Raw genomic sequence first — 18,667 nt, forward strand, 5'->3', positions numbered from 1 at the left:
CCCCTACAACTCAATAACAAAAAGAAAAAAAGCAACTTAAAATGGGTAAAGGATCAGGACAGACGTTTCTACAGAAAAGACACCAGTGACCAATGAGCATGTGAAAAAAATGTTGAGTGTTATTGACCATCAGGGAAATGCACACCAAAACTATAGTAAGATATCACTTCACACCCATAAGGAAGGTCAAAATTAGAAGACAAATAATAACAAGTGTTGACAAGAATACCGAGAAATCGGAACCCTCATACACTACTAATTGGGATGTAAAATGGGGCAGCTGCTTTGATGGAGTTACTGTGGGATACATACGCCATATACCCAGATGCAATGCAGACATTTGTCCACACCAAAACCTGTCCCTGAATATTCACAGTGATATTCTTCATAATAGCCAAAAAGTACAAACACCCCAAATATCCATCAGCTGATGAATGGATAAATTGTAGTATTGTCCATACAACAGAAGATTAGTCAGCAATAAAAAGGAATAAAGTACCGATACATGCCACGAGATGGATAAACCCCAAAAACATGATCCTAAGTGAAAGATGCCAGTCACCAAAAAAACCCCAACAACTATATATTGTAAGATTCCATTCACATGACATGTTCACGAAGAGGTCACTCTATAGAGACAGAGTGAATCACTGCTCGCCTAGTGTTGGAGGTGTTAGGGAGAAATGAGTGGGCTCCTGAAAGGCAGACGGTTTCCTTCTGGGGTGATGAAAATGCTCGAAAACTGATTGTGTTGACAGCTGCACAGCTCTGTGAATATACTAAACACCACCACATTCTAATGAGTGAATTGTATGAGGTGTGAATTATACCTCAGTAAAAGTGGTACCAAATTTAAAAATCAATTCCAAAAGGTTATAGAATGACTTCATGATTTATATGACATTTCTGAAATGACAACACTTTAGAAACGAAGGGCAGATCAGCGGTGATCAGGGCCTGGGGTGGAGGAAGGACTGGAGGTGAGTGTGGATACGAGAGAGCAACAGCAAGGATTCTCAGGCGGATGGAACCGCCTGGCATCTTGACTGTGGTGACAAACACACAAACCTACACGTGTGGTAAACTGTATAGAACTAATTGCATACGGATGACTATAAGTGAAGCTGGAGAAGTCTGAATAAGATCTGTGGATTGCATCCATGTCAATATCCTGATTGTCATATTATGCTACGATTTTGCAAAATGTTACCAGTGCTGGAAACAGGATAGAGTGTATAGGAGATTCTGTCTGTATTTTTTTTCTTATGTATGAATCTACAGTTATTGCAAACCAAATTCCAATTTTAAGAGAAGCTGAAATCACAGAGTGAGAAAGTTGTTCTTTTCTCAATTTCTCTTCGGGTTAAAATGCTTTACCCTTTTCAAGGTAGAAGAGCAGACCTCAGGCTCGAATGCCTAGACCAGAGAATCCAGCTACATTCAACGACATGCTTTTTTACTTAACGGTGTTTAGTTGTTTATTTTATCTAGATGGTATGATACAGAATGAAGAACATGGATTCTGGGGACGGTCAATCAAGGGTGGCAAGGCCAGCTCTGCTACTTACTAGCCGTGTTACTTTGGGCCACTTAACATCTCTGTCCCTCAGTCACTTCATCTACAAAACGGATATGAGCAGAGTACCGAGACCATGGGGTTGCTGTGGCTTTTACATCGGTAAGAGTGTGTGTGTGCACACGTGTAAGGGTCTGGCACAAAGTTACAGTTAGCTATTATTTTTATCTTTCCCATAACAACAATTGAGGAAAAATCACGTCTTGGCAAGTTTTAGAAGCACAGATGCAGCCCACACTACCTCTCAGACTGTGCCATCCGCCCCCCCCCCCCGCCCCCGCCGCATGCCCTGAGCCTGGACCCGGGTGTCCAAGGGAAGAAGTGGGTTCACGAGGCACACACCTGCGCACTTGGTGCGGCTGACCAGGGGCGGCCCGGGGCGGCCGGTGCCTCCCTCGCCCGGGCGCGTGAGCAGCACGCTGATCTCGTACTCCGTGTCCGGGTCCAGGTGCCACAGCTTGTAGGTCTGCAGGTTGACGGCGTGCACCTCTGCCCACGGGCCACGCGACATACGGTACTCAATCTCCTTGCGCACGATCGGCCCGTCACCGATAATGGAGTTGGTGTTGAGCTGGATGATGAGGTAGGTGGGACCAGCACGCAGCAGCTGCGGGGGCGCGATGGGAGTGGGGGGCTCTGCGAGGACATAGGGTGGAGGAGCCGACGGATGTTGCTGTGAGGACCCTGGCCCGCGTCCCATCACACCCAAATCCCCAAGAGCCGTCCCAGCCCTGCCGGGACCCTCGCGCAGCCCCCAGGCCCTTGATCAGAACGCTTATCCCTTCCCCGTTAAATGCCCTGGCCCTAAGGGGCGCCCCACTGCAAAGGCTGACCCTCTCCCTCTCTCCCCCTTGGAAGCCCCAAGTCCTCACCACCAGAGGCGGATCGCGAGCCAACCCAGGTCAACCCGTCCCCCCTCAGCCTGATCCCTCCTGGCTCACACTTGGACCCGGTGGTCCCGCTGGCCCGCCTCTCTCTCAGTCAGACTCCACCCCCTCCAGCAAGACCTCCTCTCCCGAGAGACACTTCCAACTCCCCAGGCCAAGTTTCGGGTCAGACCCGGAGCCCGAAAGACCCTGCTCCCCAACCCCCATCGGCCTCGCCCTCCGCGAGCCTGCGCTGACCCTTGACGATGAGCTCTGCGAAGTTGGAGACGCCTGCGCCACGCGGGGCCTGGGACACACAGCGGTACAGGTCCTGATCCGCGCGGCCCACCGCGGCCAGCGGGAAGGTGGCTAGGAAGCGACGGTGGCTGATGTGCCGCACGCCGGCCGCGGGCACCAGCGCCCCGCTCTGCCGCTGCTCGAGGAGAGGGGCGACAGGGTCAGGGACGCCAAGGAGAGCGGGTCCCAACCTCGCTCTGACCTGGCCGAAGGGAGTAGCAGCTGTCCCGGCCCCCTTTAGCCGCCCCTACTGCCTACACTGGGGCACAGGGGGTTCCCGGAACCCGCTCCGCCACAGGAAGGTGCGGAGCCCGTTAAAGAAAGGTGGTCGCTCTGCCTCTGATGGACAGTGTGACCGGGGGACCCAGGGACCGCGCTCTGTCTCAGGGGGGATGCAGGCAACCCAGAGGGCAGCCCAGAGCGAGGTCCGGAAGGGGCCCCCAACACACTCTGGCCGAGGTTCGCACCCCCTCACCTGCAGAAGGAAACGCTCCGCCTCCGCGGCTCGGCCTGCGGCCATGCACTGGAAGGAGGCGTTCTGGCCGGCGTTGACCTCCACGTCGCCCAGGCGGGAGAAGTGCGGGGCCTTTGCTGCGGGAATACAGCCGCCGAGTGAGCTGGGTCTGCGCCCCACCGCAGGCGGAGCCGTGAGGGCCCGCCCCCCTCACCTCGCACCCGGGGTCTGGAACTCACCGCAGGGGTAGCTGAGGAGCAGGATGTCATCAAGGCCCATGTAGCCCCTGCGGTCCGGGGAGATGAGGGCCTCGAACAGCACCTGGGAGAGGCGGGAGGGCCCCTGTCACACGGACATGCCTCCAGCCCTGCCTGGGGAGGTGTCAGGAGAGCCCCCCCTCAGCTCTGCTCCAGCCCCATCCTCAAACCAACAGAGGTCAGCCCAGCTCGCAATGACCTGTCAGCACCCAGAGCTAACAAGGTCAAGGCCAGAGGTTCCATCCCAATCCTTCGAGCAGCAAAACTCTTCCCAGCCAGACAGGGGCACAGTTGCAACACACCCTTAACCCCAGCCACAGACTATTCCCACTAAGAATGACCTCTGATGCTGAGCCCAGACTGAACCCTCACTGAATAACCCAGCACTGACCACAGACTGACCCCTGACCTTGACCACAGATAACTCCTGACCCTGAACAGACTAATCCCAACCTTAGCCACTCACTTAGTCTGGCCTGAAGGGGGCGCCCCTCTACCCCCGCCCCAAAGCATGAGCTGACCACAGACTGCACTCGGCCTACCTGATACTCGTTGGGCCAGAAGGTGCTGACAGCCATCTCGGCCTGGTGCCACTGGCGGCCGTGGGACCCGGTCATGTTCCAAACGGCACTGCCCAGGGGGCCTCCGTTGACCCGCACGTAGATGCCCAGTGTGCCCGGGCTGTGCCCATCCCGGCTGTAGAGGAAGTAGCTGAACTGCACGCAGTGGGTGTCGTTCTCGCTCAGGCTCTGGAAGATGAGGTGGGCTCGCTGGCCTGGAGCATGCTGAGAGGCATTGACCAGCAGGTAGGAGCCTGGAAGGAGAGGAGGAGGAGTCAGGAGCTGAGGAGACTGCAGGGGAGAACGGGGGGGGGGGGGGGGTGGCCAGAGGAGGGGGCCGAAACAAAGGACCCCAAGCATGTGCACCCGCGGTGAGCCAGGGGTTCTGATTCTGGTCCCAGCTCTCATTCACTGGGTTCCGTGCACTTCCCTACATCTGTTCCCCAAAGGAGAGAGTTGGAGCAGCAAGAAAAGCACAAACCCTTTCTTGCTCCTCACCACCTGCCATCACATCCAAACTCAGGCTGATCCGAGGCTTTCCCCATGTTCGGAGCTGTCCCTCAAGGCAGGGACTAGGCCACTCATCTCTGCAGTCAAGAGCCTGGCACAACTAGCCCTCAAAGGCCACCTCTTCTGAGGTCTCACCCCCACCCCGTTTTTCTACAGGCTTCCCCCGGCCCTTAGACCATTGATAAAGGTGTGTCTGTTTCCCAGCAGCCTGTGGCGCCTCGGGCCTCCACTTGTGTCCTCAGCACAGGCTCTGATGCAAGCTGAGTGAATGCATAGAGCAGATTGCAAGAAAGGACTCTTAACTTCTCTTCCAGCACCAAACCCCTGCCCCACCACCCCACCACCCCACCGTGTCTGAAATCCTGAGATACAATTCTCTTGGTTTCCAACCTGAAGAAAAGCAGCCCTGCCCCTTCCCCAGAGATGCAGGCTGTGAGCTGGCCTGAGACTGGGGTGAGGGAGCGGGCTGGCCTCCTGGGGACCTGGCTGAGGGATCGTGGCTTCCCTTCCGTGGGGAGAAGGCCCCAGCAGCTGCCAAGGGGGTGCCCGCAGCCACTGGCGCTGCCTCCTCCTGGGCTTGGCTGACAGCCAACACAAGCTCATTCAACTCCCAGCCCCGGGAGGACTCCCCGGGGACTCCGCAGAGGCGATCTCATTCATCTCTGTGAGCAAGAAGCCTGTGAAGGCTGCTTCTGGTTCGGTCCTGCCGGGCTAGTAAACAAAGCCCCAGGTCCCCATCCCCTCTCAGGAAGGGACAGATCCCAGCCCCCAACAGTTTCTCTTGGCCCACTCGGCGTCCTCCTCTCTCTTCTCCCTGTGACAGCTGTGTGTGTCTCTCCCCACTCAATCCAACACTTTGTTCTTGCTTCTTCCTTCTGCTCCCTCCGCCTCTCTCCTTTTCTCTAGGTTTTTCTCACTCGGCATTCCCCACCCTTCTTTCTTTTACTCCCATCATCCCCGTGGCTCTTCCTTCTCCTCCCTCCTGCTCTCTGTCCCTTCTCTCTCCACCCTCCACACCCTCCCCAAGACAGTGGGAGGACCAGGAAAACAGAGACCGTGTCTCCCTTGCTGACCACTGTATCCCCAGGATCCAGCCCAAGGCCCACGTTATTTGCTAAATTTCTCTCTCCCCTTTCTCGCTGGATATGCCTCTGCTTATGTGCATGAGAGAGGCACAGCCCACATGTGCTTGGTACATGCCAACCACGTACCAGACTGAGCTGGGCCCTGGGGACATGGAGACAGCCCACGCAGGGCCCTACTGTGGCGGGCACCTTGACAGATCACTGTCACACAGGTCGGACTTTGACAACTGGGGATACAGAGGTCAAACAAAGAGCTAGAAGCCCTGCAAAAGCAGAGACGAAAGCTCCAGGGAGGATGGAGTGTGTAGAAGACGAGGCGGGGAGGCCTCCAGGCACTGCCAGGGAGGGAGGTGAGGATTGGAGGCCACCCAGGCCAGGGCATGGAGGGCATCTCTCCTGTGGGCTCCCACTCCTGGCCCCGCCGCTGAGAATCTTTGGCGCCCTTCCCCCTCCCCCACCCCCTGGGCAGCAGTCGCAATCTCAGCCGGCTGTGCTGAGAGCTGAGTTGTTAGACCCCGGCCCCCTGCTGTGCCAGGGCAAAGATGAAGGGGCCCCCAGGCCGTCTGTTCCTGGGGCTCCCTAGTTCTCACACCACCCTATCTCCTCCCACCCAGCCTTAATCTGTGAGAAGGTCGATAATTTGGGGTCTACCTGTCTTATCTCGTTATTAACTCCCAGTTGATTCTGCAAAGAGGGGTGCTAGTAATTGGGCCCCCTCAGATACGTCCAACAACAGCAACTAAACATTAATTGAACCCCGCCATGCCACCCCATGTTATGTACTTTATCTAAAACCCCTATGACATGAATTACTCTCCCCATTTTTCAGTTAAGAAAATGGAAGCCCAGAGAAGTTAAGTGACTTGCCCAAGGTCACACAGCTGACCAAGTGATAATGCCAGGATTTAAAGCCCATTCTTTGTGATGCTGGAACCAGTGTCCTAGGGGCCATGACCAGAGTAGGAGGCCAGAACTAGAATCCCTCTGTGTAATTTGTCTCCTGGCTCCCCAGTCCAGGGCTCACAATTCCCCAAAATGCCCCATCCTGAAGCAGTGGCAGAGCATTGCGGAAGTGGGGACGGATCTGGGGCTTGCGAGAAAAAGGGGGCACACATATCCAGCCCCTAGTGTCACTGCTCCGTCGGCACCTTTGGGTCCCAGGAGACCAGGATTCGGAGGCTCTCAGGGAGGAGAGAGGGGCTTTGATGACCTGGAACTACACCCATCTTACAGGGAAAGCTACATGATGTACACAGCTGGGCAGTGTCCAGAGAGCTCCACATTCCCAGTGTCACGTATGTCACTACAGATGCCAAAGCAGAGGAGGCCCAGAGACTGAGGAATGTACCCACGGTCACACGGCAGGTGGGTGGAGTGCCCCTAGAAGGAGACAAATGGGCAAGGGCTGCTGAGAGGAGACTCACCGTGGGGCAGGTCCGCAGGTGCCCGCGTGCCGGGGTGGATCCGCACCTGCTCCCACTGGAAGTCGTCGTACTGGGCCTGGCTGTACTCACAGGGCACTGCTGAGTCACTCGCCTCCTCGAAGGTGCAGCCGGCTGTGAGGGCGGGGCCTGGTTAGCAAGGCCAGGAGGGCTCCTGGGATACCTCCAGGTGCCCCCGCACTGTCCTCTGCCACCCAGGCCCACCCACCTCCGCTCCCTCCCCTCAGTGGGCCCTCCCACCAAACCCTCCCTCCTCCACCATCCCCCTCTCCCAAGACCCTCTTTTCATTGTCTCCTCCCAATGCCAGGCCTCCACATGATGCCCAAGCCTCAGATACTTCCCAGGACCCCCCACTGCTCGACCACCCATCAAAGACTCCCCTCGACAAGAACTAGTTATCATCACTGCTCCATCATCAGAGCCTCCCAACATTAGAGCCACTCACGACACCAGGGCTAGAATTACTCCCATTTCACAGATGAGGTAACTGAGGCCCTAAGAGGCAGAATGGCTTCTTTAAGGTCATGCAGCTGGTTAGTGACAGAGATGGGGTTTGAAACGCAATCTCCTGACTGCTAGCCAACGTCCCATTGCCTGTCCCTCCAACTCCACATAGAGGACAGATGTAGCAAACCCTGAGACCGGCAGGGTCATGAATGCCCTATGCCAGCCCTGACAGTATCTCCTTAAAAATGACACTGGCAACAGGCTTACGACAAGCCCTGAACACTTCACACTCGGACTCGCATTCAGGCCTCGCCTTCGGAGCGAGTACCACTATCGTTCCTACTTGACAGACGAGCTTCAGAGTTTCAGTCACTGCTCACAGTTACCTGACTTGGGGTTCTGCCGGCAGAAATGTGACACTCGAAAGCACAGTCCTGTGTGGGCGGGGCACAGGTATGAGTAGAGGAAGCAGATTCTCATGTTTTGGAACCAATATTTGCAGGTTAAATGAGAAGAAGAGGAAGGAGGAGAGGACTGAAGTGGACATGAGACCTCTGCAAATCTTAGCGAGCTCAGCGCAGCCCTGAGACAGACACCTGATGACCCTGAGAACACCCTGGGATCCGAAAGTGACCGCACACCGGTTCCTGCACCCACGCCCCAGCCTCAGTGTTCAGAGTCCCATCGGGAGAGTCGGAAGCATCCGAGACCAGACAAATGCCTGAGCAGGAGGCAAGGAAAAAGGCACACACGTGCCAGCCCTGGGTGTCTGCAGGGGACAGATGAGGTGACTGGGGCTCCGAGGGGTGGAGGGTGCACCCACAATATAACGTGGTAGACAGGTGAGCAGACTCCGGCATCAGACAGACTTGGGAGTGAATCTTGACTCTGCAGTTTGTAGGCAAGTCGCTTCTCATTTCTGAGCGTCAGTTTCTCAGCCACACATGGGTTGTGGAGGATTCAGTGTAGGGTCCATTTAGCACAATGCCTATGGCACACGCAAGTACTCAGGAAAGTGCAGCTTCTCACACATGTCGCTCCAGCCTACATGAATAGCAAGCAGGATCGGAACCCATGCCAGTCGGTTGCCAAAGTCCACATCTCCCACCAAAAAAGCCTTCACTAAGACGGGGGCAAACCTGAGCTGCTTCCCAGGCTCAGGAAGAGGAAGGAAGACAAACAGACAGCAGTTGGGGAGTGAGTGCCACATACCAGGAACAGCAGAGGCTTTGCACACGCAGCCAGCAACTTCACTATAGGAGGCTCTTGTTTCATCTACAGCAGGAACCCTCTGGGTTGTCATGTGGACCATGTAAAGTGGCATATGGAAACACACCGGGCACGGCCCGGCACAGAGGGGCTGGGCACGGCCCGGCACAGAGGGGCTCGCCACTGTTGGGGCGTTTTCCTTTCCTCTTCTTGGTCCCTATCAGTGCACAATGATGGGAAGTGGGCATGAGGCTGGCACAGAGTTGCATGCAAGGAAATCACAGAAGCCTCTCTGCAGAGCTGGGGCAAGGCCCAGACTGAGCTCTTCGCCCCTTTATGTGAAAAGCCCTGGTCAGCACCATGTCCTGTGGCCGGTGGGAGGTGGGTTTTAACCCCATCAGTGCTGGGAAGACCTCAGCTCTCCCACTAGAAAATGACCCACAGTACAGCACAGAGACAGGACTTGGCCAGTAGGGATGGTCAGGGAGTACTTCCTGGAGGAGGAGACAAGTGAATTCATTCAGCCTGAGCTTAGTCTGCTCCTGAGGGTCTTAGCCAAGGCCTCCCTGAGGCAGAGAGATTGCCAGGAAGGGAAGCCAAGGATTTAGAGCCCTAGCCAGGGCTCAGGTTCTTCCTTTTTCTTCACAAGCAACACAGCAGCTGCCCAGCTGTCTCACCCATGGCCCTGGGGTGAGCCTGAGAGTGCCGGCTCCCTCTGTCATGTGCTGCCAGGACTTCCAAACCAACTGACCTGGTCAGAGGGACTTCCAGACGAACTGACCTTAACCAGTATAGCCAGGTCAGTGACCCTGCACAGGTAGACTGAGCCAGAGTGGCCCCACTGTCACCCAGGTGACTGCCAGACCAGCTGACCATGGCCAGAGTGACCCCTGACCTCTGCCAAATAATGAACCCCGGCCAGGGTGACGTCCCCAGCTGACTGACTCCATCCAGAGGGCCCCCTTAGGCAGAATGACTCCCTCTCCCTGGCCCATGTCCATCCCCAGTCATGTACGTCTGAGCCAGGCCCATTCCAGCTACAGCCCTTAGTGGGTAAAATCCTCAAGGAAAACCCTACCCTGCCCCCAGCTCACCCTGGGATTGGAACAAGCAGCCCTCCCAGGCCCTGGGAAAAGCCCCATGACCTCCAGTCTGGACGGCGCAGAAGCCAAGAACCAAAGCCAAGTCCCAGCTCCTGCCCGAGACCCAGCTGCTGCTAGAGGCCAGCAGCCCAGGAGGGAAAAAACGAGATCAGACTTTAGGTTTAGAGCAAGAGTGGTAGCAGGGAATCCCTCTCGGCTCCACAGGCACAGGCGTGGGCACAGCGCGGGCACAGACACGGCACTCACATCAACACCACCACAAGGGGGCTGCCACTCACCCCTGTGACCCCTGCACCGCTGAACCCTCACAGTAACTCAGAAAGTGGGTGCTACTGTTATTCCTATTTAACCAACGGAAACTGAGGCCCAGAGAGATGAGGAGGCTTGCCTGAGGCCGCACCTTCAGTCCCAGAAGCTGGGCCTTAAGCCTCCTGTCTCTGTTCAAGAAGACAAGGCACAGACAAAACCAGGCCCTGGTGTGCCACCGACCACAGGCATTAGCTCAGTGCCATTCCCGGGTCCGTGTTCCCTGACCAAACAAGGCGGGGCCCAGGCTGGCACCGTTGGAGGCACAAGGAGGGTAGGACAGCCCTGCCCTCAGACCTCCCAGTGGGAGTGGGACAAACGAGAGGTCGCCAGGGCGGGATCTAAGAGAGGTGCAGAGGAAAGGTTCCTGGAGGTGGGCGCACCTGAGCAGGGCCTGGAGGGATGGGCTCGTTCCGGAAGGGTGTGTGAGGCAAAGGGCCTGGCGGTGGCCGAGGGAGGCAGTGAGTAAACGGAGCTCGTGGGGGCACAGAGAGGAGCGACTGCCAGAAGCAGTGGGGGATGAGACTGGAGGGAGGGCATTAGAGCTACATCAGGGAGACCTTGATGCCAGGGTGAAGGGTTTGGCTTCCTTCGAGTTGGGAAGCCACAGGCGGCGCTGGGGCAGGAAGCTCCCGGATTCTGCTGGGACGAGTGACATGTTCTGTGAGCCACAAGGAGGCAGGTGGCTTCTCCAGAGGGCACTACAGGAGCAGGAGATGGAGAAGCCACCAAGGGGCTGGGGGTCAGCTGTCAGGAGCTAGTGAGGAAAGGGGCCTCAGTCCCCATCCTGGATGCAAACACTGCATACTCCAGTCTCACTCAGAGAGACGCACAGCACACGCACACGCACGCACGCTCCCTTACTCCTGCCAAGTCCAAGCCTCGGGGACACAGTCTCCACTGGACTAGGCACAGGGGAAAGCCAGGCCCCTCCCTGTCTCTGCCAGGACCTCCCTGAGAGGGTGGGTTTGATCAAAGCGGGACCACCACAAGCTCCCCCAGCCTCAGCTCAGACTGGCCCAGCCACATTCCTCAGCTAATCTCCCCAATCTGGCAGGCGGTTGCCTGAGCAACCGTCAGCCACAATTTGGGGAGGCAGGAGGATGGTTTATCCACATCCGGCTGGGCTCTGGATGGGGTGATATAAGGGGCAAAGTAACCTCTGCAGGAGGGGCCAGAGTGGGGGGCTGGCCCTGGTGTAGGAGTGGCGTGAGGGTCTCCACCACCCCACTGCGTGTGTTTCCATGTGCTGAGGCGTATGTGTCCCTGCGTGCATGGCCATGAGAGTGACAGCCTGGTGCCAACTGACAAGCACTCAGACAGGAGACCAGATCTAACTCCTGCTGAGCCTCTGACACCCGTGTGACACAGCTGGTGGCTTGCCCTCCCTGAACCCCTGCTTCCTCACTTACGAAGTGCAAGTGGGGAACCAGGTCACTGCCGACTCCGCCTCCAGAACTCTGATCCCCCTCGAGTGAGTACACACAAGAGCACCAATGCCGTGGCGGGGAAGTGAGACCGAGCATGGCTGTCTCCCAGCAGTGTCCCCCGGGCGTGTGCTGCGAGGTGGTGGGTGTGTAGGGGCACACTCGTGTGCATATTCAGCAGTATGCACGTGCCTAAGGGGAAGGTGAGCTGCATGGGGGAGGGGGGGTGTGCATGCATACGTGTGTGTGTGCGCGCGTGCGTGCGAGCACCACAAGCACATGAGCTCAGACTCCCCTCCCCGCCAGGCAGGGGTGGTACTCTGTGCCACCCGCAGCTGCCAGCCACCACTGGGGGACTCGGAAGGCCCCCGGTGAGCAGAGTTTGTATGCCATGAGATTTGTGTTCCCTTCAGTTTGTCAACAGAACATCCGGTCCCCAAGGGCGGCCCCGGGAGAAAGGAAACCTCTCCCAGAAGATTACAAATTGAGGACTAGGGTCACACCCCATCCCAGCACAGCCCTGGCCTGGGAACCCGAACACCACCCCAGTGACAACGCAGGCCTATGGCATCAGCCGAAGCCACACCTCTACTTCAGGCATCCCTCACCCAAAACCTGGAGCCAGCACGGGCCCACCCCTGGTCAGCCTTGCCCACCCAGCCCTGTCCCAGGTTCCCCAGCCCTGTCCCAGGTTCTCCACCCCAGCCGAAGTCCCAGCTCGGACCCATCTAACCCCTACCTCGTCCTTACCGAGGTTAAATCCCCACGCCCTGCGCAGACTGGAAGGTCAATATGCTCCCCAAGAGTCTGATCCCAACCAACCCCACCAGGCTCCAGGACCATGCATGACCCCAGCCCAGAGGCCTGACCCCGCCCACTTTGCCAACCTCCTTGTCCAGACCATCACGTACAGACCTCAGCCAGGGCTCTCTGCAACTGCCCTCCAGAGCCCTGAATAATTGATGAGCAATTAATTAAGGGCAGAGCTGGCCGCAATAGCCCACCTTCTGATCACACAGGCTTCAGCAGAGCTGCAACCAGGAAGGTCAACTCCAAGGCCAGCTGACTCAAAGGCCAGCGGTACAACATCCTTCATCGCCACTGAGGCTAGAAGGACGCCAACTACAGAAAGGGAAGCCACACCCACTCCCCATTTCCCTGACCAATAAGCGCCCCGAACCCCAAGGTTAACCGTTGGGCCGATCCACTGGCAGTATAAGGGAAGGCACAGGATGGGGCCAGACTCCACGGGGAGGCAAAGGACTGAATGGAGGACGGGGCTGTGCAGAGGGACGGTGGGCTGAGAGTACACAGACCCCTGCCGTGCACACACCCAGTGTCACACAAAAACACAGAGCAGAGTAGAGAGGCAGAGGGCTGTGCACATACTGTGCAGCGGGAAGCTCTTCCCTTGCTGACTTTCCGTGGAGGGAGCAGCTATGTGGCCCCACAGTGCGATGTGCCCAGGGCACAAGCAGCAGCTCCACACCGCGCAGAGGCAGGATGCAGTTATTCGACTCGGGGGAGCAGGGCACACGCGTGCACAGACCGCAGCCCACACACCTGAACCAGCACGGCCCGAGCGCTCAGCACCACGATGCAGTGTAGAGGAGCCCCATCCATCGCGGCCATGACCCAGAACCTCACAGAGGCACAGCACAGCAGTGCAGTGAAACAGGTGTCTGGGGGAATGCCCAGGTGCTAACTAAGTTCAAGCCTTACTAGTTCTCCCCCTGCAGACTCCAGCATGGGGGGCAGGCACGTGGTTGGCTTCTGTGCAGTCTACGAAAGGATGTGTCCATTGCGGGCATGGGAACAGCACAGAGACGCCGGGAAGAAGAGGACACCTGTGGTGCAGAAGGAACTGCTGGGTGTGGAATACAAGCTCGACACAGTCCCAAGGAGCAGGGTAGGTGTAGACGCGAGGACGGGGGTAGACTGTGGCACAAACTGGCCCACAAAAACCCAGGCCACTCCCCGGGCCCAACACGGTGGCCCCAAGCTGTGGCATCAACCGGGACCCCGGAGCAGCATGCACGGAGGGGCAGAGGGGCACACGGTGATGGCGTTCCATGCAAAGAAGCTGTTCAGCTGGGGCTGCCAGCAGAAACCTGGGAGAGGCCACCAGCAGGCACCTCAGCAGTCGCACTGAGATGGGTGTGGGTCCCGGGGGGCAGGCAGCGTTACAGAGGCAGCGGTGCCCAGGGGAGGACTGGGCCAGGCGCAGGCTCGCACCCAGTGCGGTTCGGCGCAGAGCAGCCGTGTGATGCGCAGACGCAGGGTTGTGGAGGCATGCCATCTGTTGGCACAGCACAGTGGTGCATTGCTCGGAGCTCTGCCCAAACCCTGGGAGAGTCCACAGCCCAGTGCAACAGTGAGATCTGAGAGGAGTACGGCCCAGACGGGACAGCGGCGCAGCTGCAGGGTGCAGGTGCGGCCCCACGGACCGTGCGAAGGCGGGGCCTACAGACACACGCAGTGCAGGGTCCCGGCACAGTCCCGCAGCGCAGGGCTGAGATGCGGTGCAGGGTGGCCCAGTCCCTGGGTCCAGGGACCCCAGAGAACACACACTCGAAGCGGTCCAGGGCCACAACACAGCACAGTTATGACTGTAAAGCCAAGGCATGGCCCACCGCAGTGGGGAGGGCCGCACGTGCTTCCCCGTGAGGCCCGGGGAGCAGCGAGCCCAAGCCCCTGGGAACACCTGTGCCCAAAGCTCCGGGAGGCTGAGCTGGCTGCCCCACGCGTTAGGAGCTGAGGCCTTCTCTGCCCCGCGGGCTTCCCTCTACTCCACCCCCAAGCCCCAACACCTTCCACCCCAGTGACCCTCCCAGCCCAGGACAAACCACCGCCACCCCAGGGACGGGCAGCACACTGCCTGGGTATTTATGTCTGAGCAGGGTTCCAGCGCACTGGCAGGCAAACAATGAACTGAGGTTTTGCTAAAAAGCTTTTGGACAGTTCAGCACATCCCCTGGCCCCAGCCCAAGGCAGAGCAGGGCAGAGACAGAGAGGAGACCTGGGTCAGGCGCCGGCACAGGGCGGGTGGCAAGTGGGATGAAAAGCAGAGTGGAAGCGAGAGGCAAGCCGGCCCCAGCCCCTCCTGCTGGTCACTCTTGGCCTCCCCACCCCGTGGCCCCTCGCAGGCCACGACTTCATCAGAAGCCGAGAACACACACATAATAACAGCTGACACAGGTAGTGCCTACTGTGGGCCAGGACCTGTTCTGAACTGCACACAAGTACGTGTGTACACACACACACACACACACACACACACACACACACACTACACCCTCACAACAACCCCAGGCAGCGAGTTCTGGAATCACCCGCCTCACCAGTGAAAACACTTCAGACCCAGGGAAGCCTGGTAACTGGCCCAAGCGCTGAGCGGCCGGCAGTGGTGGAGCCGGGATTAGAGCCCAGAGGGTCTTTACACTGTAGGTAAAGTGCATATTTACACACATGCACGACCACGAGGGTGCACGTGTGCTCTCATGCACGCACACACACACTCGCACGCTCTGAGCGACGCGTCTACCACTCTCCCACATGAGACCCATCTGTCCTATCCAGATGGCCTTCCGACGCCTCCCAGGGTCACCTCTTATCCCCCTGCTGTCCTGCACCCCTGCTCTCCATCGCCCTCTCTCTGTCCCTCACGCATCCCCCAGCCCTCAGCTGTCCCCAGCACCCCCTGCGCCCTCACTCCCAGCTGTCCCCACCCCAGATGTACCTTTATCACTAGTGACCTCTCGCCCCCCAGCTGTCCCCCAATCCCCAGCTATCATGCCACCCCCGGTTGCAGTCTTGACCTCACGTGCATGCTGTGTCCCAAAAACACCCATTGCCCCATCACACACACACACACACACACACACACGCCTCTGTAATCAACGCCAAACCTCAAGGACCTCTCTAAGCCCCTTCTCCTCATCCCTTCTGATTCACCACCAGGTCCTGGGGTCGACACCCCCAGGGTCCTCCAAGACCTCCTGAGTGGTAACTGCCCCTCTTGTGGTGTCCAGCCGAGGGGTCCTCCATTCCTCAGGCAATGGTGGCCCCTGCCAGAGCCGGCCAAGGGGGCCTGCCAGCCCCCCCCATAACTGTCCCCTAGAGCCCCAGCTCCACCTTCCATCCCCACCACCGAGCCCCTCTGTGTACTGAGGGGCTCACACGGATGCAAACACCGAGTGGCACCTGTCTTGGTCAAGGCCCTGGGGACAGGAGATGACACTCGGCCCTGCCCTCGGGGGCTCTCAGCCTGCTAGGGAAGGAGACAGAAAACAAGTGTGGCGAACTGTCACAGGGGCGTCTGGGAGAACTCTGACCCACTGTGCCGGAAGCGTGCCGGGAAGGCTCCGCTGGGGAAGTGACATCGGAGCTGGACCCTGGAGGCTGAGCGAGTAGGCAGGCCCGGGCAGGCGAGGCGGCCCGACTCACGCAGGGTGGAGCGTGTGAGAGGGCCCGGGCAGGGGCCTGGACCAGCACCGGCCTGGCGAGCCCGGAGCACAAGGTCCGGAGAAGGAGGCGTGGGGTTGGGGGGGGGCCACCGCATGAAACTGTCACGGAAGGTAGGGACTGGGCCACACAGGGCTGCGCCTGCCCATGAGGGTTAGGGTTTTGTCCCCTGGGTGCTGGAGAGCCTTGAGGCCACAGCATGGCAGGATCCTGTGTCCACCCAAGAGAAGTCCTGCAGGTCCCCAGGCCACGGAGGCACCGGAAGGCCGGAGGCAGAATAAAGACCAAAGAGGGGCTGTTTCGACCGTGTAGGGAAGAAACTGAGGAGCAGGGGTTGTGGATTCGGCGGATTCGGTTGTGGATTCGGTTGAGAGGTTGTGGAACCTCCTCAACAGCCCCTGAGCAAAGGTCCATCCAGACCCATTCCACCCCCGAGGCGTCCAGCCCTCGCCCCTTTTGTCACTTCCCACGTGACAGAAATGTCCTCCACCCGCACTGACCAATATGGCAGCCACTAGTGACACGCAGCTCTTGAGGACTTGAAATTCAGCTGCTGAGACTAAAGTACTGAGTTTTTCTTTGAATCTCAACAAACTTAAATTTAATGACCGCATGTGACTGCGTGGCCACCGTATTAGAGAGTGCAGGTGGAGAACACTTCCATTGGGTTAGAAAGTTCTGCTGGGCTGTGCCACTCTAGAATGACCACACATGGGGATGCAGGGCCACTGGGGCCTCCTGCAGGGGCTCCCGGCCTTGGGGTCTGAAGGGGGATCGAAAGGCAAGCCCCAGGGAAGGGGCGTCACAAGCTGAGCTGGCACAGTCCCAGTTCCTGGTCCACAGCTGGGCGCAGTCACCAGCCAGCTCTCACACACCCTTTTCCTGAAGACATACACCCCTGAACAGACAGACAAGACTCCCCAACCACAGGGCGCCCCTGGCCAGGCTCACAAACACAGGTAGTCCGATGCCTGCTGTGCACCCCAGTGCTGGATACAGAGAGAGCCCCTACCCCGCCGTCCGGACGCTGCCTGCCGCACACCCAGACACCCAGCTGGACCCGACACAGAAGCACTCCTGCACCGGAACAGCCATGGACCCTAGGACTCCCCCACATCGGGCACACCCACCACCGGACACAGAGTGGCTGGGATATCCTATGACGGCATACCCCGACCCTTCACGTCCCGGCACTGGGAGACCCACACGAGACACTGAAACACAGCCACCAAATAGCCCCACATCCAAACTCCAGGAATTTAACACTTCGATACCCAGACACCCTGGCATCAAGATCTCCAAGGCTCAGAGCAGCTGGTAGCCTCCCTCCTCCGAACTCAGATCCTTGCACACAGAGTAACCAGATGGCCGGACACCCTGACAGGCCACACATATGTCCTGTGCCCCGGGCTAGAATCATACAGCCACAGTCACCCACACACGCACACACACTCCCCATTCTGACTGTTCCGATGCCAGAATCGCACCTGCACACACCTCAGCTGCCTCGCCCCACCTGCAGAGGTCACCACGGGGAGCAGCCCTCCCCACTTCCCTCAGGCTCACGAGCAGCCAGCACAGAGGCTGGGACCCCAGCTGCCCACTCCAAGATGGAGGACTGAGGGAGTCTTCCCCTCCCCACTCCACCCCAGGCAGTCTCAGTGACGGTTGGGACGCAGTGGCTCTCACCAACCGCCAAGGCCTCCAGCACAAAGGGCTGTCCACTGACGCCTGGCCAGCTGCTGGGGGTGGGGTTGCCGGGAGGTGGGAGGCGTGGGGGACGCTGGGGGAGGGGCTGGCAGGCAGCGACCTGCTCCCGTCCCCTCTGCCAGGGCTGAACCTGCCTAATTCACAGCTTCCAGACGACACTCTCTTCATGGCCTGTTCACACACCATATCATCCCCCAGCAGAATTTTCCAGATTCCTGAAGGGAAACTTCTTTAATCTTGACTTTCAGTGGAATCACTGCGCCCCCATCTGGCACCTCCAGCTCAGAATGTGACCCTCTGGACTTCATTCATTGTGTCACGCCACATGTTCTTCACTCAGCACGTGGGCCTCCTGCCTGGCACTAAGGATTCAGAGGGGAGCTAAAAACTCAGTCCCTGTCCTCACACAGCTCATGGTCTGTAAAGGAAAACGAACCAATAAACTGTAATTACAATAATTACAATGGTATAAAAAACCCAATCAACCCCCCTTTCCTTCCAGGGCTGGAACAGGGAGTAATGAGGAAGACTGCAGGCGGGATGTGGGGTCCCAGCTGAGCTGACAGCTGGAGGAAGGGAGGGGTTCACCAAGTGAAGAGTCGGAGTTAGGGAGTGCCAAGGTGCAGAGAGGAGACAGAGGGCAGTGGGCGTCTAGGGAACACTGATAAGTGGGTCAGACTGGCCAGAACATCAGTCAGAGAGGCCAGGGGCATGGAATGAGGTGGGGCGGGACAGGCAGCGGGGAGCTAGAGCAGACAACGAGGCCAAAGGAGAGGGACTTAGCCCTGAAGGCAATGGGGCACCTTCGGAGGGTCTCAAACTGGGGCTCCAGACTTGTATTTCATTTTAGGAAGCTCCCTGGCACCATGGAGGGAGCGATGGAAGGAAGAGGCTGGAGCCTTCCTGCAGGTGAGAGATGGCCGAGGGTGGAGAGATGGGGACAGATGGGAGGC

General features: G+C 58.3%; 1 protein-coding gene across 4 annotated transcripts in view; it reads right to left on the reverse strand.

Annotated features, from left to right (window-relative positions):
• The window catches only part of PTPRU (protein tyrosine phosphatase receptor type U), a 75,860-nt gene that overhangs the window by 53,988 nt on the left and 3,205 nt on the right, over positions 1–18,667 (reverse strand). For 3 of the 4 annotated variants that reach the window (XM_037149284.2, XM_053660412.1, XM_053660411.1), the window contains exons 2-7: positions 7,030–7,161; positions 3,993–4,264; positions 3,433–3,514; positions 3,215–3,330; positions 2,701–2,875; positions 1,919–2,212 (exon numbers count right to left, since the gene is read on the reverse strand). In XM_037149284.2, coding sequence (XP_037005179.1) covers positions 1,919–2,212; positions 2,701–2,875; positions 3,215–3,330; positions 3,433–3,514; positions 3,993–4,264; positions 7,030–7,161 — 1,071 coding nt within the window. Of the gene's footprint in view, positions 1–1,918; positions 2,213–2,700; positions 2,876–3,214; positions 3,331–3,432; positions 3,515–3,992; positions 4,265–7,029; positions 7,177–18,667 lie in introns of all 4 variants that reach the window. The other variant, XM_053660410.1, reaches the window with a different exon arrangement.

The sequence above is a fragment of the Artibeus jamaicensis genome, unplaced genomic scaffold, assembly GCF_021234435.1.
Source record: "Artibeus jamaicensis isolate MK-2021 breed Jamaican fruit bat unplaced genomic scaffold, CSHL_Jam_final scaffold_847, whole genome shotgun sequence".
Classification (NCBI taxonomy): Eukaryota; Metazoa; Chordata; class Mammalia; order Chiroptera; family Phyllostomidae; genus Artibeus; species Artibeus jamaicensis.